At 51.3% G+C, this 20,993-nt stretch overlaps 1 protein-coding gene across 4 annotated transcripts in view; it reads left to right on the top strand.

Moving 5' to 3' along the window:
- Positions 1-18,365, top strand: part of ALPK2 (alpha kinase 2) — a 114,936-nt gene extending 96,571 nt beyond the window's left edge. For 3 of the 4 annotated variants that reach the window (XM_004745560.3, XM_004745559.3, XM_013052745.2), the window contains 2 exons: positions 4,722-4,770; positions 17,590-18,365. In XM_004745560.3, the coding sequence (XP_004745617.2) occupies positions 4,722-4,770; positions 17,590-17,818 (278 nt within the window). In that variant the 3' untranslated portion in view covers positions 17,819-18,365. The remainder of the gene's footprint in view (positions 1-4,721; positions 4,771-17,589) is intronic. The other variant, XM_013052747.2, reaches the window with a different exon arrangement.
- Positions 18,366-20,993: the final 2,628 nt, after the last annotated feature.

Raw genomic sequence — 20,993 nt, 5'->3', positions numbered from 1 at the left:
ACCAAAAGATAAATTAAGACGTAATCGTTTGTTGTTAATAGGGCAGTTGCTTTAGATTTTCAAGCCCTGCTGGCTAGTTTGCACATTTTCAATTTATATGCAAATCGATGGGAGTGCATTTTTCCTATGAAGTGGGCTATGACAATTAGGATACCCAGAGAGACCACCCTGAGACAAGTTGCAGTTTGAGGTTCCCCAAGACCTCCTTCTGTTTCAATAATTTGCTGGAAGGACTCACAGAACTCAGAAAATCCTTTACACTCTTGGTTATGGTTTCTTACAGTGAAAGGATACAGACTCAAATTAGCAAAAGGAAGAGACTCGTAGGGCAGAGACAGGGGGAGGCCCGGGGGAACTTCCAGATCCCCTGTCACGGTGGAGCCGCATAGACAGCACCAACGTCTCCCAGCAGTGATGTGTGTGGCCGTGTGCATGCTACTGCTTTCCGGGGAAGTTCGCCCAAACCTTGGTGGTGAGAGTTTTTACTGGAGATCCATCCCATTGGCATAACTCGCCTCAAGATGGACTTTGGTTTCTAGCCTCTCCAGAGGTCACACCACCACCCCAGGTAGACAAAGACGGTCTTACCAGGTGGGTCATTCCAGGGCTCGGAGGTTACCTCTCAGGAGCCGGGTGGGGATTGAGCCTTTATTTGGGCAAGGTGAGTCCTTTCCTGCACACTCATGTTCAGGTACAAATATTGGGGAGGGGATCCCAGGCGACCCTGCTAGGAGAGAGGAGTATGACAGGCAGTGAAAAGGCAGCCAATAGGGAGCCTTGGAACACAGCCAGTTCCTGCTGCAGGTCACTAAAGGTCCTGCCTGCTGGGGAGACTCTGGGAGCTTGTGCAGAGCACGCCGCTCAGAATTATCTCACGCAAGAAGGGAGGGAGCAGTGGTATTTATACACCAGTTGTCTTTAGCTACCAGTGGGCAGCTACTCCTGGTGTGGGTGTTAATGCCCCTGAACTTGCCACCTGCCCACGGACAAGCCAAGCTGAGCAAAGCAGGCTCCCGTGAGCTCAGGCAAAGAGATGCTGGTGGCACGGGGATGGGGGGGTAGCCAGAGTGCACGGAAGTGGTTAGGGTGAGGACAGTGGGTGGGGCACCAACAGTTTCTACCACAAAGGTTTTCCTTTTCCTCTTCCTTTCCAAATAATACTGTGAAGAAAAATCTGAGCTATAATCGTATGCCCGCTGTACGTCAGACCTTGTTGCCGATGAGGACCTCCAGCTCTTGTTACAGCTGGTGGTAAAGAGCAAGACGACCTCTGGGTTCTGTTCCCACGGCTTCCTAGCTGTGAGCCTTGGGCAAGTTACTTCCCTCTCTGCGCTTCAGTCCTTTACCTGAGTGGTGAGGGGGTAGGGGGGTGTTGGGGGGCTCAAACAGGCTGGGAAGTCACATAGCACAGCACTGCCACAGAGTGAGTGTACCCCGATTTTTTAAGCTTTTTATTTTGAAATAAACACAGACATAAGACATTGCAAAAAGATTCAATGACATCCTCCTTTGCGTATGTACTCATTTTTTCCTGTGATTTCTGTCCGATCTTCGTAAGACAAAAGGAAGACATAAGACGTAAGACAAACAGAAGACAGAAGTCTGAGAGGAAGACATTAGGATCCCATTTTACAGATGAGAAAACAGAGGCCTAGAGACAATGCTTTAATTGCCTGCTGTCACCCAGCTAATAAGCAGAGGAGTCCGAGACCCTGCCCTGTGGCTTCGGACCCCAAAACCCAAGCTCTTTCCACTAAACCGCAAATTTACCAATTTGTAAGAGATTTCCAAGTGTCTCCCGAAATTAGAGCATCCAGTAAGGGCCTTCTTGAGGGCCAGCTGGGAACTGCAAGGTCAGAGCCTTGCAGGTGGGGTCGATCTGCATATTGGAGGCTGCACACCCGCTCAGCTGCCTTGGAGACTCCGCTGCCACACGTACACACACACACACACGTACACATGCCCATGATCTTAATACACAGCTCTCTAGTTAGACTCCGGCTGTGTGGGTCTGGATTCCCCCCTCCATCTTTTCTCCCTCAGAGTTAATTTTGCAATAAGTATAGTTCTTCTGCTGAAAAGCAGCGCCCCAGAGCTCCGTGCAGGGTTCGTTTTGCTTCTAGGCACCTGCGAACAAGCTCCGTGGAATGTTACATCTCTCGGGGAACGGCGTGTGCGGTCCACTGCGCTGGCACGGTGTCTAACGGGGTGTTTTTACTCTCTGCTGCTGGGGAAAATCTTGTTACTGTCATCATCTTTGTGGAGGAGATAGCACATCCACTCTCTAGAGAACCCATACATTTTCTAATTTGACTGAGATGCCGGAACTAGGATGAAAAAAAAAAAAAAAAAGCCCAAACAAACCCAAACTCAACTATGACCTTCTCAGACTCTTAAAAGCGATCCCTTCACATGTTGCCGTAGCTTGTTGACGGGATTGAGGGGGGTTCGGCAAGCTTGGGGGGGAAAGCCCCGCGTGTGGTTGGCCCTGAGATCTGCCCGTCGCTGAGACCACGAGGGTTCCTAAGAAGCAGTCACCCCAAAAGACCCAATAACCCAAGTTCTGGAGAACAAATTCCTGATGCTGCCTTCTTCCTTCCTTTCACCAGACACGACCCGCTATCCCCCGCTACCTCCCATGGCTGCACACTAGAATTCAAATTATTACCCTTTTGGAGATTTTGATTGAACCGCCAGCAAATTACTGAACTGAGATGTTTCCTTTTCAAAATTATATTCTCTTTTTCTCCACTATGAGTGATAGCTGGTAATTGCGAGAGGCGGGAAAAGCGATCCACAAGTTCAAGGACCTTTGGCCAAATGACTTCTTGAAATTGGACTAAAATGCAGCTCAGAGCTGAGATTTTTAAATACAGAGCTCCACAAAAACAAGATGTCCGAAGAGGGCTTTTACAATTTGGTGCCCTTTTTTCTTTCTTTCTTCCTTTCTTTTTTTTTTTTTTTTAAAGCGCAGCCCCTGTAATAAAGGCTACATGAAGCACTTCTGCATACGTTCTAGTTGTTAGCTTTGGGAGAATGAGGTGAATCAGTCGCCCACTGCAAAAGTGGCCTTTAAAATGCTCACTGGCCCTCCGAAGTGCCGGGTCTGATCAGCTCACAGGTGCACGCGGCAAAGCGGCTTCTGTCGGACCAGCCAGCCTGAAGAGCCGCATGGCCTGTGTTTTTGCTGACTCAGAGCATTAACCCATTAGTGTTCCTCTCCTGGGCCTCTGAAAGCAGCGTTCCCAGTGTGGAGGCTCACGGAGCTTAGCTGCCATCACGTCTGACCTCGGTGGGGGGGGGACTTGGGAGAGAGAGGATGCTGGTTGCTTGGTCCACACCCCAGACCGGTTTCTGTGCTGCCAGTCCCCTCAGAGAGCAGGTCACCCGCAGGCCATGGGAAATACAGTGACCACAGGCCTGGGGGGGACAAGACGTAGGGGCAAGAGAAGAGGAGGCAAGCCAGACAGACTGGTGGGGAGCACAGTGGACTCCATGCTCCGCCACGGAGGGCCTGTCACGAGACTGTAGGAGCGCCCTTGAGGCGGAGGCCCACTGAGCTGGAGCCCGCGCCCATGGCCACCACCCTAGAGAGACAGGAGCCGAGCTGCTCCCGGGCCTGGCAAGGAGAGTCTGGAGAGGCTCGGGGCCATCCACACTCTGGGCATCGGAAAGGCTTGTCTTCCTCCAGATCTGGAAGAGGTCAGGGATGCGGGGTGAGACGGGGACAGGGTGAGAGCCTGGCTCTTCTCTGCGGCCCCAGGGGACAGCGACTCTTGCCCTTCCCCTCCCTGTAAGACAGAAGGATTTTCCGTTTTCTGTATGTCCCTGGTTCCTCAGCCACTCTCTCGGCTGCTCCTGCTGGAGAGGCAGAGGTGAAAAGCCTTCTGTGTTCTTATGTTTCCATCAGGGATATTGTGGCTTTTTGCTGAACCAGAGTGGGACGCTTGGGCAGCCGTGTGGATGGCTGTGGTGTTGGTAACCGCCCCCACATGGTTTAATGGGTGAAGGTTAGGATGAGTCAAAGGGTCAGACCATGGGTCACAGTGGCCAGCATCTCCAGGCCAGTTGTGACAAGTCTCCATGTATAACTCAGGAGTGCGTCCCTGGGCCTAGAGCCAAGCCTGAGAATCTTCCCTCCTTGATTGGGAAACCATCATTATGGAGATGGGACATGGCTTGGAACAGATCCTGTGCCATCTTGAACTCTGTCACGGCTGACCTCACCCCCCACCCGCCGCACACATGCACGCCCCCTGCCACTGCGGGGACCCAGTGGTGCAGACCAGTCCCCGGTCAGAGCTCTTCTAGGGAGAGAGCTTGCGGGGCAAGCAGCGAGCTTCAGAGCCACTCACAGGGCTGCTGACCTCCCTCCTCCTGTAGCAGGGATGGGCCAGGCACACAGGGGGCATCACTGCCCAAGCTACAAAGGGCAGCAGGGGTGGCAGGCCCCACCGTTGGATCCCGAGAGACACAACTCCCCTAAGCCGCGGTCCTAGGGCTGCCATCCCCCCATTATTATCCTGCCACGCTGGATGTATGTCCAAAAGGCTGTCAGTGTCGACAGAAAGAGGCCTCTACCGATGAAACAGGGAGGAACGTGTGTTTCTGTAGGGAAGGAAGGCAGGTGGGGCTGTCACTCCCCCCAGGAAACCCCGGGCTGGTCCTTTCCCAGGAGCCCTGGGTAACACAAATCCCGTCTCTGCTCTCTCTTCCTGTAGGTGTAGGAATGAAGTTAACAGACGTTGGCATAGCAACACTGGCTAAAGGGTGAGTAGAAAAAACCCCCAGCACATCTCATTCGATTCTGAGCTTCCAAAGCCCTGCCGGGCACACACTGTGGAACTGACGGGGCCAAGTCGATTTCTTGTCCTAACTGCGGATGACAAATGTTCCTGGGATGAACTCAATTCGCTTCTCTCACGTCCATAAAATATTTATGGGCTTTGTTCTCCCCGGGAAACACATTTGTTTTCTAACTTTGCAACAAACAAACAAACAAACAAAAAAAGAACTCTAGGAAAACAAGGCAGGATGAATTGCTTCCAGGAGGGCGGGGTCGGCGTGGGGGGAGGTGGTGGTCAGCGCCAACATGACTGGAATTTCTTTTAATCATGAACGTTCCATCTTTCTGCCTTTGATAGCTTCACTATTAGAAGCTTCTTAAATTTCTTCTTTGCATTTGAGCGCAGTGAATTCAATTTGCGTATTTTTAATGTGTTCCCCACCCCCATCCCAAAAAGTCCTTCCCTTGCCATTTGCTCCTGAAACCACCTCCAGGGAAGTGTGGGAGCCTCCCCACACTTTCCTGGAGGTGGTTTCAGGAGCAAATGGCAAGGGAAGAGCTGTGATGAGTTACTCTGGTGTTTGCGTGGCTTTGTTTCCCAGTTTAGTGTAGGGCACTGCTTGGTTCCCTGTGGGCTACGCCCAGACAGCACTGTAACAACTTACTGGCGTATCTCTTGTACACCTGTGCCTTCTGTCTGCTTTGCTGGACCACCACTGAGAAAGCAGGCGATTTGTGGTTCTTAGTGAACATGAAGTTCTGAGTTGGACCCATGTCCTAAGACAGTCTGTTACAAGGACGAAATAGAGGGACAGATGACGTTTAGAAGCGGTGGATGGCTTTTGCATTATTACTGTTCAGGTATGGGGAGGCCAGTCCTTTTCTGGGTGGAAAAGGAGACAACAGCCACCAAGAAGGGTTTGTTGCTCACGGTCCCCAAGAGGGCTGGACCATGGTGTTCACACAGGGAAGCACCAGGCTCAGTTGGGAGGCAGAGGGAGTGTGGGGAAAGCATGAGCAACGACTTTGATTTGGTTTCCAAGGGAAGGATTGGGTGGGGCAGGGAAAGCAAGCTTGGGATTGGCCGGTGAGAAATGTCAGTGGGCTCTAGGATGGGGGGGGGGCAGGGGGCTGTACTTGTCCAGCCCTGGGGCCATGAAGAAAGCTGTGAGACCCCAGGAGAGAGGTGGTGAGAACAGGGCTTGAGATGGGCTAGTTTGCATAGGAAAGTTGTTCTCAGAGGCCAGTGATCTACTATCTCTAGGAACTGGCTAGCCCTGGGAAGGGCAGTCTCTCCACGGTAACAAGACCCCAGATGTCAAAGCATCAGAAGCAGAGTAAACAGAATGGCCCGAATAGAGCTTACTCTCTTACGGCTGCTAAGGACTTAACCAAAGAACTTTCTGGTTATTTCCGCCCATCGACATCAGTGGACCTTCAACAAGTAAACCCATCTTCAACCTTAGTGAAGGGCAGAGAACAGTGGAGGGATGGGGGGTTAAAAGAGAGACTTTTTTAACCTCCAGATCATTGACTCGGACGCACTAAGTTCTCACTGATGACACAAAGCTTCTGACATGGGTTTAGAACTAAGATACAGTTTGGGTATTTTCCTTCCCAAGAGCGGCTCAGGAGAAGACAGTTTTGTGTGGGGATTCTCTCCGTGCTGCATCCCCAGGGCCGACGAGAGCCCTGAACGGCAGACAAATCTAGAAACTTGGTCGTAGCCTTGTGCATGTGAGGAGAGTGTGGAGGGAGGCGTACAGTACAGTCGGGAGAAGGAGGGTTTGAGAGAGAGTCGGGTTCAAATCGTGATCGCGCCATTTACTTGTGACTCTGCCAGTGGCAATCTCGCTTCTTCTTGCGTTATGGGAGTCTGTCTGGCCCGTGGTATGGGCGTCTAGGCATCCTGCGTGTGCATGGGACAGTGCTATCTCATGCCCGCCATCCTCGCGGCCACGGAGTTAGACCTTTGTCCTGGACAATTTCCCCCACTGCGAGAAGAAAACATATGGTGGTGCTATCTATGAAGGGATTTCTCTGGACCTCAGAAGCATTGCCCAAGTAAAGCAGATTCCACGCTCTCTGTGGGACCCTGCAAATTCAGTCCAGCACGCACACCTGGTTTGAATGCTGGTTCTTATCTTACTGGCTATGTGGTCAGGTGATTTTTTTAAAAAATATTTTCAAGATTTTATTTATTTATTTACTTGAGAAAGAGAGAGACGGTGAGAGCAAGCGTGTAAGTGGGGTGGGGGAGGGGTGGCAGAGGAGGGAAATGGACAAGCCAACTCCACACTGAGTGTAGACCCTGTCCTGGGGCTTGATCCTATAACCCGAGATCATGACCCTAGCAAAAACCAAGAGTTGGGAGCCTAAAGGACTGAGCCACCCAGGCATCCCTGGTCATGTGACTTTAAGTTCTAGAAGCCACTGATCTACAGAATGTGGACACAGAGGGTTGTCACGAGGAGCCCCTCCTCCTGTTAATCCGCATCCGGGCCCAGAAGCTCAGTACACATGTGATCAGTATCGGTCTCCCCTCTCCCTCTTGCCTCAGCCTGACGCCAGGGTAGGCAAATTTCATTCCATTCTTTAGAACAACTTTCCACCAAAACGAAGCAGAAACCTACCCAAGAAGTTTCAGAAACTAAGACAAGCTTAAGAGCATGATTACTTAAGACATCTTTTAAAAGCATCTTAACAGTTTCCGGGAATTCGTACATTTTGGTCCTCATTTAAAAAGAAATCCAATCCCTTGGTCTTGTTCTCAGCTTTAATGTGACTTATCTGGCTTGGGACAAGTGCCCAATATCCATTAGAAGAGCTGATGGATGGAGCCCAGGGCAAAATGTTGTCTCTAAAATGTTACTTAAGGCCTTTCCTCCCCAGGAGTGGTCAGGGAGGAGACGGGAGAGAAGGAAGTTCTGAAGCATCTGAGAGCTTTGGAAGGGATATGAGATCATCTTGTCCATTGTTTTTTATAGACTTTTCCTTAAACTTTCCCTAAGTCCCAACCTTTTTTACCCCAAAGAAATGTTTCTTAGAAGCCCAGTTTAAAAAACTGGTAAAAGGGGGACCCTCAATTGGAGATCTCTTCAGAGGCCCCTGGGAACCCCTCTGCTCTGGACTGAGAGCCAACAATTGGGACCAGCCTTCTTACTTCCCAACTGAGGAGCAGGAGGTGCAGGGAAAGGCAGGCTGCTGGCAGGCTCCCCAAGGAAAAGGGTCAGATCCTCAATATCGGAGCTGAGATTTGACTGAAAGGGAAAGCCAGAGCTGCAGCATGGAGCGCAAAAGGCAGAACCCATAAGGTTCTCATTCAAAGGCAGCTCCAAGACAGGCTAAGGAGACTCCAGGGGGAAGGATCACAAGCCCAGGAAGAGGCTGGGGGGCACTGCAGATGCCAGACGGCCTCCGGAGAGCAGGAGAGAGGACTGACGGCTGAGGGTCCATTATGCACTTTCTCTTAATCCTTAGTAAACACGCTGGGGGGTTGAGTTCATCCCTGCTGGAAGAGGAGGCGCCTGGGGAATGGGCACCATCCCAAGAAGCAGTGCTCCTGTAGGCAACATTACACGCGGTCTCTTAAGCACGTTAGAAAGATACAAAGCATGGATGGGAGAAGCATGGGGAGGCTAGTCTAACTTACTTTACTAATAATTAATATAATCAAAATAATAAACAGGGACATTTGGCTGTCTCAGTCCGAAGAGCATGTGACTTTTGATCTTGGGGTCATGAGTTTGGGCCCCAGGTTGGGTCCAGAGATTACTGAAAAAAATAAACTTAGGAAAAAACATTTTTACATAATAAGTGATACACTTGTGGTTTTTTTTTTAAAAGAGCAAGAAAGAGGTCTCCCAAGTTTAGGGCCCACCCTTTTCTGGCCAGCAGTAGTTAGGATCTTTGGCACGAACAGAAGCCATTGTGTCATTTAAAGAAAATAGTCCCTTCTGTCTCAATCTGCACTCTGTATTTGGGTGCTGACCTCCCGGAAAGTGCAATCTGTCTTGTCCTCCTGTTGAGTGAAGGCAGAGGGAATGCGACGATTTTGAAGGCGGTTATTTGCCATCTCATAAAATAGAATGGGAACAGTCATGGCTTATTTGTTTGAGGCTGCTTTACCTCCTAGAACGATCCTTAAGGCAAAAGTATGTCCTGTCTCTCCTGGGAGCCAGAGAGAGGAAGCTTCTGGAAACCCATCGCCTGTACCTCAGTACCCATGTCTTCCAGCAGTGGTAAGCGCGAAAACTTCAGAGCACAAAGAGTGGCCAACAGCACCGTCACCACATCTAATAACCCATGTTCTCTGCACACCCAAGATACTGACTGGACAGTTGAGTATTTTCCCCATTTGAAACTGCTCGGCGGTGGAGAGTTCTTGGAAGGGGAAAAGGGAAAACCTAATTCCATAACTAGGAATTTAACTTCACCAAATCAAAACCTGCGTAAACCACGGGCAGGGTTGCAGACCCGCGGGTGTCCCAGTAGGTCCCGCAAACACGCGCCCCTCCCCCGCCGAGCCGGGGAATTTCTGGGGCGATGATATGATGGCAATTCGCCACCAGAGGGCACCAGAGCCAATATGTTTTCCCTTTATAGTCTCCAAAATAAAAGAGCTGAGTTTATGTCGCGGGATTAAAGAAAAACAAAGAAGAGAGCGCTGGGCAGATTTCTTTCCAGTCAGTAAGCACCGGACCACTTCGGTCTGATAGGAAGGGCCCCGAAGGACAGTGCTCAGGCTGGCCAGCATCCAGTATCTCAGATTTCTACACTTGAAAGAAAGAAGAAGCCATGAGACACATGGCAATGTCTAGTGTCCCTTCCACAGAAACCAAATTCAGGGGACCCCGCGGGAGAACAGACAAGAGGTGATGGGGAGCCCCATGTCAAGGCAGGAGTCTGATAAGGACAATGGTTCCAATAAAGCGGACTCTGCTGGTGTCGATATGTCCAGCTCACGTCCTACCAGCCCTGAAGAAGAGAAGGACTAAGACAGACTCCCACAGTTAGTCCAGCTGAGCTCCAGAAAAAGGCTCTGCCCTCACTGCCAAGAGCAGCCCACCGGGGAGTCTTGTGTGCCCACCGGCAGCCACCAGTCTGCAACCCTGGAGAGAACCTGGAGAGGAAGGACAACACAAGCTCGGGGGTGCAAAGAAATAGGATTTGTATTCGAGAGATGCAGCCCTACGATAGGCTTGTGCATGTGGTATGTGTGTGAGTGTGTGTGTGTGTGTGTGTGTACACGTGTGTGGTGACTCCAGGCAGACCACTAATGCATGAATCTGCAGGAGGGAGGAAACAAAGGGACCCGAGGACAGAATTTCCTGACATCCTGTAAGTGCTTCTCACAGCAGGGCTGTGTCCCCACAGAACCCACACAGTCCAGCTGAGCTGCCAATGCAGGCTTTGGAGGACCGTCTCTCAGGTCCTGAGAGAGACACCTTACCCCATGATGATCTGCTTCCCCCCACGGCCCCCACTGCCATCTACTCTGGAGGGCAGTCTGCACCCTGCTTTAATCTGATCAAGCCTTTGGCCAGTAGAGCGCGTTGGCCAGTGGCTGGTTTGTTTGGCCAGTCTTGGCCATCAAGGAGGCCTGGAGGCCCACGAACAGAACATTTACCTTTTTCACAATTTTGGCAAGGCTGGCACTACGAACAATGTTGTTGGTGCACATTCCGGGTCTCCTGGATCCCAGAGTCAGCAAGAACGTACCGTTCCACAGAGTGGGGATAGCTTGGCGGTCTCCTGGTCTTTGCCCAAAAGTCTTGCAAAGGACAGCTTGTTGAAGTGACTGAAGTTGGACCTGTGGTGTTCTCCCGCTTCGTTGGCACTACCCCCCAGCCCGGCCATCCCCAGGACTGGAGGGACCTGCAGCCAGGCTCCTTGTCATTTGCCATTCAGCTTCAGAGGCAAGTCTGAGCAGACAGAACATCTGAAGAGCTGGGTGGGATTGAGATGTCCCCTGCGGGACAGTCTGGGAGACAGGAGGGGGGAAATGGCAGGTGAGGAGGAACGGAGGGCCACAAGGGTCAGGGTTCACAAAAGTCTGGATGAAGACCGGACTGTGGAGAGAGAAGTTCTCAGAGCCTTCAGGAAGGTCCTAGCAAAGTGCCAGGTTACGGGGATGGAAGAGGGAACGTGCTGCAGAGATGCCACCAATGCAAGTGTGTCCATAGAAGACTCGAAAATTTCTAGAAGGTAGCTAGAAAAAGGAATGGTGTGTGTGTGTGTGCGCGCGCGCGCGCGCGCGCCCCATAAAGAATGAGGGACTCATTGTGGAGTGATGTTCCATAGGAGCTGAAGCTCCTCCCTGAGGCTTTCAGAGCTCGTCACCTACAGAAGGGGCCGCGGCCAGCGCCACCCCACCCTGAGCACACTGGCAATGTGGCCTCCACCAGCAGCCCATGCCCGGGTGCTCTCTGACAGGGACACTTCAGTGGGAATGCTGATGTCCTGTCATCTCAACTGCTGGGCCCTATGCCCTAAAGGGGCTGCCCTCTCTGCAGCTAAGATTTGAGGTTATGAGTGGAGCTTTGGGAATCAAAGCTCTGAGACGGAAGACAGTGGGTGCCCCTCAGACTGCCTCCATCAGAGCTGTCTGCTCTCCAGGATCCCCTCCGTGGCCCTCCGTGGCCTGACTCGAGTGTGGGTTTCGGATATGAAGGAGAGTTCTTCCTGCTTCTGGTGTGTCTGTGGGGACGGGACTCGTGGTCACAAGAACGGGGACCATGGTGGATGCCTGGCTCTCCCTCACCTCCCCAGGGCCTGCCTCCTGCTCTCACTCCCTGGGACTCCCAGCACAGAACCCCTCCTGGCTTGGGGGGGGAGGGGGTCCTCCAGCAGCAAGGGAGCAGGAACCATGCAAGAGTGCAAGGCTTCTAGGATGCCCTTGCCAGCAGGACCAGAGAACCAGACTCGTGGGTCGCTTCTGCTTTCCTCTCTTGAGGATTCCGCTTTTTTCCCCAGCGGGGGCGGATGTCAGGGAAGAAAGCGCCAGGGCTGGTTTCCATGGAGGCTTCCCAGGCTGCTGCTGAGCCTGGGGCCTGAGGGAGGAGCCGAGAGGAAGCGTCAGGGCGAGGGCAGGGCAGGGGAGGGCAGGGCGGGCTGTCCGTCCAGCAGCAGAGCCTGGACAGCTTCTCAGGGGCAGGGACCCCCTTGAGCAGCTGTGCGCGCCCATGATCTGACTGACCCTGGGGGTGGTGTGGGAGACGGCCCAACAGGACCAGCAGCAAGGACAGTCCCCGGGGGGCTCCGGTCAGAGTCTGGGTGAGGTGCTGGGCCAGGGTTCCCATGGTGCCTGTGGGGTGGGGTGCAAAGGTCCCCTCTCCAAAGGGAGGAAGATCCCACAACTGGTGCAGAAAACACAGATTCGGTGACCTCCCAGCATCCCCTCCCCCCAAAGAGCTCGGTGACTCTTACAGAAGCATTTCTGAAAGGGATTGTGTGAAAACAAGATTCCTGATGTCAAATAATCTCGGGAAACCCTGGGTTGGATAAATGTAGGTCTCTTCAGTGCGAGACTTTGTACGGTGTTTAAAGAGCCCGTGGGTGATCTCGAGGCCCAAGGGCGCAGGGAGAGAGATTATAGAGCGTTACCTGTGGTGCTCACACCACAGGATGAATTTTTACTTCAAAGCATCTTGTGGGACTATTGCTCCTTGGAACATATTTCAGGAAATACCGACCCGCGGAACAATTACATAGCATGGGGCCCGAAGCCTTCCACGAACATCCTCTGGCCTCATCCCTCCTCAGAAGACCTGCGCTTGCCCAGAACGTCCTCCGAATCTTTGCCCGTGTCGTTCCCTCTGCCACATAACCCCCCAGCTCTCCCTCCTGTGTGACTCCTGCCAGGACCCCCCTTGCAGTAGGGAAAGCCCCGTCTCCCAGGTCCCTGTAGTTGTTTATCACATACAATGTGATTGTTTGTGTGTTTGTCTTCCCTACAAGATGCCCAGCTTCTGGAAATGGGCGGCGCACCTTATCAATCCTTATCAGCCCCTGGCCCTTCATGTCGGCCATCTAGCTGGTGCCTCATGAAGGAACTGACGAAGAAATAGAGGGTGTTGGCAGAACTGTAGGAATTACCAGATGGTCCCAGAGTGAGGGGCTGGCCTGGGCCCCTCCTTTCCTACATGTAGATCGGTTCTATTTACTCATAAATCCAGCCCTGGCTTTGTTGTACACACGCGCCCCCCCCCCCAAACCAGAGGTTTAGTTCAATTGCTCACCCCTATCCTCAACCTGAATTCTGGGTCCTTGTAGTCATTCTCTATAAATTAAAAATTAAAACTTTCTTCAGAAAGGATATCAAACTAAAACTTCCATTATAAATGGCCTCTGGCTTGCTTCTAAAAGGATTGCCCAAAGTATGGGGATTCTCTATTGCTGCTTCTGGCCCCGCAAAGTTTTCTTTAACTGGCCCCTTAGTAAGCCCGACGAAAACCTTAACTCCTTCGACAGAGCCAGAGCTCGGAGTCTCTGCCGCTTGTCTCCACCCACTTCCCCCTCTCCAGGTGTGTTTGGAGGCGATCCATGGCACAGGGAAGTCGTGATGAGCCGAGAGAGAGAAAAAGAGAGAGAGAGAGAGAAGCCAGCCATGCCTTCAACTGGTGATTTTCGTATGAGTCTGATTAACAAGATGAGAGAAAAGAGGAAGAGTTGTTCAGCAAGAAATCGGTCTAGCATGACTGCCAATACGTAGCGACTACCATGCTGAGTTGGGGCAGGCTTGTGGAAACAGGATGTTCCTAGGGTGTCGTAGGACACAACTTTCTGAACAAACCATATGCCTGTGTTCCAATCTAAATAGAAAAGTGTCTCCAAGGTGCAGTAGGGGTGACTTGACGTCATCACACTTCACTTCGTCTCCTGGCTCCTCCAGGTGGGGTTTCTGGACCAGCGGCATCAGCATCCCGTGCCCCACCCCACCCCCCAGAGCTCCTTAGAAATGCAAGATCCCAGACCGCAGTCCAGACCTACTGAGCCCAAACCAGCATTTTAACAAGATCCCTGGGTAATTTGTATGCTCCACTCCCATCCCAAGGGAAACATAAATTAAGCAAAGTCCCCATTGGGTAACGTTCGGTGGAATGCATGTAGGTCCTATTTACAGAGGTCACGAGGGAGGACAGACTGATAGACATCAAGTGATGGGCTATAAAATCATACTAATTTGAGGTGAAGGATAAAAAGATCCAGTTAGTAAAATTCCCCAGAGCTAAGCTTTCGATGGAAACGTGTGAAAAAGTTCTGTAAGGTCCTCTTTGTTCCATTGTATTGATTCCCGGGGACACCATATCAAACGACCACAGACTAGTGGCTTAAAACAACAGAAATATATTCTCTCACATTCTGGAAGCCAGAAGTCTGAAGTTGGGGCAGGTGTCTGCACAGTAGGGTCCTTCTGGAGCTTGTGAGGGAGAATGTGCCCCACACTTCTCTCCTGGCTTCCCAAGCTGGCTGTCAATTGTCAGCCTTCCCGGGCTTGTGTATTTCCCACTCGAGTCTCTGCCCTCTGTCGTCACGTGGTATCTCTCGTGTGCCTGTATCTTTTTTCCCCTTCTTGCTCAGACACCAGTAACGTTGGCTTAAAGGCCGACTTTCCTCCAGGGTGAGTTCATTTTGATTACATCTGTCATAACACTCTTTCCAAATAAGACCATGCTTCTGAGGTCCCAGGAAGGATACACCTCTTGGAGGAACCAAGTTCAACCTGGTACATGCATCTAACAAGAACAACAGAGGTGAATGCCATGGGGGGTCAAGCTGGAGAGATGTCAGCCTACTTGAGATTCAGGGTCTCCTCTACTCCTGCTGGTGGCAAGTGGCACATGGGACTTGCAAGGGGGGCCAGAGGCAGGAGAACCTGTATTCCCCATTGTTTGGTGCTATAGGAGAGCTTTGTGTCCTTTGAAACACTCGGAGCTAATTGATCTTGGAACGCAAAGGATGTTGGCCTGTTTTTTCCTAAGGCGTCGGCCATGGCTGTGAGTTTGAGAGACGAGGAAGTCATGGCAGAAGTCCAGCATCCTTACTGAGACCAAAACTAAACTGAGAAAGGAGAAAGATGTTTAATTCTGCAGATGTTACATACCAGAAAAGATCTACAACTGAGCTAGGGAAGGGATGGAAGTTCATTATTGCGCGACATGCCAAGTTGAAGGTCCAAAATTAGACCCAGAGAGAAGGAAAAGTTCAGAAATGTGGTCTGGAGACCCTCTGGGCCGAGGTGAGGCAGCTCTGGGGATGGGGGCTGGTGTCCATTTTTTTCCTTGACCTTTACTGAAAAGCCTCCCCTGGACAGGTATGTTGGGAATCAGGTAGCGTCCTAGGAGAGATGCCAGTCTGTGCAGAGATGTGAGGCATTCCTTGACGTCTGAGAAGTGGATGTAATACTCCTAAAGATACGGGGAGGACAGAGATGTTTCTTCCCATAGTGAGGATAGGGTCAGGGAGGGCTCCGCTGAAATGCACTTGAGGTGGGGGCTGAGAAAGGGGCTCCTAGACCAAGCAAAACAGCCTTCTCTCTCTAGGACCTCCACAGGTTCATGGCCATCTATAGTAAAAACCAGCCTCAGTCCCTGCTCCTCTGGTTTTCCGTGAGGACTCGCGAGAGGGATCTAAAGGGGCCAGATTTCCAGGAACAGCTCTGGGCTCCTAGGGGCTGCTTGTGAAGGCAGCTGGGCTGCCCGGAAGTCCTGCTGCTTTGCCCACACTCAGCCTTTCTCATTCCAGAGCACAGGAACCATTACGTCAGGGCTCCCTTGTTACCCGGCATCACACACTCAGCGGCCAGACAGTGCTTAAGGAGTGACTCTCAAATTTTCTGGGAGGCACAAGTGTGAATTAGTGATTTTTCTCTGCAGAGACTAGATGTTGTCTGAATGTTTAAAAGCCTCAAGGCCACCTGAGACAGGTGACCGTGACTTGTGTGACAAGTGCACTTAGACAGGGAGGCTGCCCCAGCCCATGACCTTCCTAGTTTGTATGAGGAGGGAAGCCTCCCTCGAGCAGGACAGGGTTGGGTTTCCCATTACATCTGACAAGCACAGGCTGAGAGGCAGACTCGCGTCCTGCCTGGGTCCTGCCGGGGAGCGCTCAGGCACCAGAGGGATGCAGGGGGGTGACATTTCAGCCTTTCTCGCGGGGTCTTCCAGAAGATAGAGGCATAAGGATGATGTGGTTGGCAGTGGAATTGCTTCTGCTCTGCTGGATTCAACTCCCGTCTCCAGACTTTTCCTTCAATGAGGGAGCTTGGCTTTTAGGAGCCAAGCCGTTTTTTCACAAGCAAATGGACTGCGGGCTCGAGGGGGACAGGGCAGTTCCTCACAGCAGGGAGAGGCAGGGAGAAGGCTGGATTTGTAACAAACTTGTCAAGATAGAGCTGCTTCCTGATGTTCTGGACCCAGAGATGAAGGAAAGGAACCTTTTACTCCCTTAACAGCTTCAAACCCACTCGGATTTCATAGGGAAACACGCACCATCCTGGTCCCCATTCATTCCAGGTTTGCTCACCTCTGTGGTTCCTACCAGCTGATGGAACAGTGTGGATTTCTTGTTTGTCCTATTAATTGGGTGTGGCCAGAGCTCTCTCCCACCCAGGGGGCCCGGTTTTGGGGACATGCTCTCTGTGTGCTCTGGCGGGACCTGCGCCCGGAAGGACCCTGGGCTTCGGTGAACGCATGCTCCACTGCTGTCTCAAATGTCTTCCTAATTTTTGAACATGGTGCCACGGTTTCACTTTGTATGGGGCCTACAAATTATGTCAATCATTCCATATACCATATACCATATTCCATATACCATATACCTGCTCCCCCATTCACCTCCCACACCCTTCAATCTTGGCTTCTACATCCCTTCCACAGGATGAAATGTTACTGATCATCAAATAACTCGACCAACATTAACTGAATCAGTACAGCACGTCATGTGTTGAGCTGGGGGGGGGGGGTCTGTGTGGATTTTCTCATTTCATCCTCTCAACAGCCCATTAAATGGCTTTCTTGGTGGGTGGGGACATTGGGGGCCTGGAGATTTGTCCCCTCAAGGAGGATACTAACGTTCTGTGATTGGGGTGTGAAAAAACAGTCATGTATAGTTTGAGTATTAAATGTCCTAACCCAAAGGAGAAACCCCTGAGACTACGCTGAGGCCGGTCAGGATGGTCCCTTCTAGTACCCACCAGTGACAAAGGCCCATTTTCTTCTCCTGCTGGGGAGCCGGGCAGGGGGTAAAACAGGACAGAGCTCTGCTCTATAAGGAAGACTGAGGGGAGCACCCTACCTTGGCTTTTGTACCAACTTGCTTTGTTTTCTTGGCTGGTGCCAGAAACCCTGGGCCTAAATTCCTTTAACTATGAATTGAAAGGTCTAAACTAATTTCTTCCAGCCCCATATATAATTCCAGCCCCATGTATAATTTTTTATTCAGATCCTCTGGGTGGGATAGGGTGGCTTTTAGACCACCAGGACACCTAAATTTTGGCAAGATGGTCCGGCCCTCGTCACTACGACTAAAAGAAAAGGAGCAGTAGCAGGTTATTTCAGTGGGACCATAAGCTTCCAGAACACTTGTGCAATCCCAGGCCTTGGGTCTGTCCTGTGCATACCAGCGGGCCTCTGCCTTTACTCCATCCTACAGGGTTGGTTTCTCCTGCTGATGGTTGTGGCGAACATGTGCTCGCCTAGAGCAAGAATCAGTATATTTTCCATGTGCATTAGTCTCCCCTGTTAAAGCTGGTGGGATGTCCTGTTTTTAAAAAGAACGTGTCCTTCTACCCAAATTCACAGGTACAAAGGATTTAAAGGCAACTGTTCTATGACCTTCATCGATCAGTTCAAAGCGCTGCACCAGTGTAACAAGTATTGTAAAATGCTGGGGCTGAAGTCACTTCAGAACAACAGCCAGAAACAGAAGAAGCCAAGCGTCAGTAGAAGCAAGACTCAGCCCAACTCTACCCCCGTCAGGAAGGTGGCACCAGGGACCCCAGCCGAAAAGAAAACCTCTCGTCCCCTATGAACTGCCGGCCACCTGGCAGCGGTCACACACAGTCTCGTGGGTGGAAATCTGAGAACACTTGAGAGAGAACGTGTAACCTGCATCACACACAGCGGTGTGACCGTCCCATTTCTGGCTGCCCCGGTGCCACCCTGCTTCCAAGCCCACCACCTACTGGCCTCCCCAGAGTGATTTCGGGGCAGGACTTGTGACCAGACGTGCGGAGAGACGGAATCAGCTGTCCCTCCCGAAAGACGCTCCATCGTTGTGCTCACCGTTAGCATGTCTACTGACGTCACGTTATTTGTCTGCTTGTGTGTTGGCACGTGGTTGTGTTGTCAAAGACTTGGTGCTGAGGAGTGTCTGTCCACAGCCCATCCCCACACCATCCCCCCTTCCTTTCTGTATACACAGAAAAACGTGAATTCCTCCATTGGGTCAAGTTGCCCCACTAGTGTTGAATGTGCTGTTGTTGCCAGAGGTGGTTGCAAACACGCAAGGCCATTTCCTTCATTCTTCACACATCAGACTATAATTCTCTGTTTAATTAAATTCATATTTAAACCAAGAGTGTGAGATGCAAAGTTTGGCACAGACATTTGCTGCTTAGAATCTGTGCTATATTCTGCCTTCCCCCAGGATTAGTAACTCGGTGACCTCCTACTCAGCTCACTGGAGCGCGACACAGATGCATCTGTGTTTTCTCCCCATTCCTACGTCCTGGTGAAGGTTCCATCACAGCTCCGCTCTGTAAAACCAGGGCTGACCCCATCGGAGGCCACAGGAAGAGGGCGCAGAGCCTGGCTGGGGCACCCCAGCTCCTAGGGACCCCAGGCCCTGCCCACAGCCCGCAGGGACTCCTTCCCAGCCAGTGGGGGGGTCCCGCCCAGCTGCAGGGCAGAATGACAGTGGCCATTCACATCAGGCAAGAAGAAATGACAGAAAGATGGCTCGGGGATACTTTTATGCACCCCAAAGTGGGAGAGAATATCTGCCCACCCCATTGCTTTGTTGCGGTTGTTGTCGAATTAACAGACTAGTTGGGAGAGTAGTCTAAGGCTTATGGGAAAAGAGTGGAAAGTATGGAGGGTCCCCGTATGCTCCCTCACCCCCGCTCCGTTGTTGTCCCCTATAACTGTCATCGTGCATCCGTGGGACACGGTTATCACGCTTGAGGAGTAAATGTTATACCTCATGACTCATCAGAATCCATAGATTACATTGGGTTCAACTCTCCCTGCTCTGCCTTCCTGGGTCTGACATACATGTGATGACGTGAGTCCTCCGTGACACTATCCTACAGAGTGGTTTCTCTACCCTACCGGCCCCCTATGCTCCCTAATTCATCTTTCCTGTCCCCCTGCCTCCAACTCCTGGTAGCCACTGGCCTTTGCCTGTCTCTGCAGGTTTGCTTTTTTCCAGAATGTTCTATATACTTGCTGGACTCCCAAAGTAGACAGCCTTCTTGGATAGGTTTTGAGAACGATTTTAACCACTTCCTGACTTATCATTAGGTCACTTCTGAGCGGTGTGACCCACTCTTCTCAAACTGGAAGTGCACACGGGCCACCCGGGATCCTGTGAAAATGCACGTGTAGGGAGGAACCTGAGATTCTGCCTTTCTAGCACATTCCAGGGGCTCTCCATGCCGACCAGGGACTGCAGGGTGTCCACACCACAGGGCCCCAAACTGTTGAGGGGAGTGGCTAGACCTCCTAGAATTCACATAACCACCCCCCTCCCCCGAGAAGCACCGGTGACTTCTCGGTGTGGATGTGTGAAACCACAGGAGGCCCCCGCTTGAGGCCATGTGAGGGTCGGTGTGGCCTCCCTGGAGGGGCAGCGTGCCTCCACAGAAGACGCCTGGCTTCCGCTCTAAAATATTGTTCTCCTTGGGCACCAGCTTTGGATTAAAAAAAAGAAGAAGAACAACAACATACATGGGATTTTTGTCTTTGAAAAGGGACTTGGAGGAAATCCTTCAGTCAGTCACGTTTCATCTTTTCAGAAAATCTGCCACTGCCAGCTGTCCTCCTGAAGTGATTCCCTGGCTATAGATCATAAGATGCTCATTTTTCTATGAGGCAGCCTGCAGCCTGCTTTCCCCACAGAGATCCTACAAATGTATTTAGCCACAGAGTTCTAGAAAGTTCTGTTGAGCCCTCTCAACAGAGCAGAGTACTTTCTTTAGTTATCATTTATAATTATAAACGTAATATCAATACAAGCAATAAAAAATAAAAATATAGAAAGGTACAAAGTGAAAAGTCAAGTCACCCTGTAGCCATCTTCCCCTTGGGCTGGCTCTGAAGTTCGATTTGGAGAGACGGTTGAAGGGAAAGGCTTTTCTACTCCCAGATTTTGCATTTGACAGTGCACAGGGTAGTTCTCTTGGTTGGAGGTGTTCTTGCCTCCTTCCATGGATGCTTAGATTTTTTTTTTCCCCAAAAGTGCCTTTATTGTTTATTGTCATCTGATTTCATCTGTCTGAAAATATGGGGAGGACCAGGGCCACCAGGGGTGTCCATGGTGGAATGTGTCCCAGCCAGGGCTCCTATGGATGGCCTTCGTGGGGCTGTGTGGCCATCTGTCCGCCACCCAAAGCCTGACCTTCTGTTCTGAGACGATCAGTCGTTTTCCTTGCGCGAATGAAGTGAGGGTGCAGTGGGCTTCCTTACGCCAAAGATAACGGTTCTGGGGTCTCAGTCAGAAATGCCCACACCGGTTGTCATTGTTTTTAGCTCAGTTTGTAACCCGGTCCGCTTCCACTGATTTTCCTGTTTGTCTTCCTAAGGGGGCTGTTAGGTCTGTAGACCGAGGCCCTGAGCTGGGCCAGCCTTGTGGGTCCAGCTGGGGATTTTGTACCCAAGGCCCCGGGGTAGCCGTGTACATTAAGCGTCTCAGTTTCTTAAAGGGCTCAACCGTGGAGCTCTGTGATAGGCAGATGACAAAAATAAATGAATGTCTCATTAAAATGGGCTTCTGTTTTCAACAGCAGGTTTATCACTAATGAGAATGGCAGAGAGCTGACGCCTTCTTGCCAATGGGCATCAGGTCCCGGAGAGGTCTCATTTCGGATGGGCCGATGGCTGGCTTGTGTTCATAGTTCAGTTTCTCTGATGGTACTCGGCCTCCCCAGCCAGGCTCCTGAGAAGCCCCGTATTAGCAAGGGGTTTCAATGGATTCATATTAAAAA

This window comes from Mustela putorius, unplaced genomic scaffold (assembly GCF_011764305.1).
Source record: "Mustela putorius furo isolate JIRA1106 unplaced genomic scaffold, ASM1176430v1.1 tig00003858_pilon_pilon_pilon, whole genome shotgun sequence".
In the NCBI taxonomy this organism is placed as follows: domain Eukaryota; kingdom Metazoa; phylum Chordata; class Mammalia; order Carnivora; family Mustelidae; genus Mustela; species Mustela putorius.
This window is presented reverse-complemented; position numbering and strand designations above follow the sequence as displayed.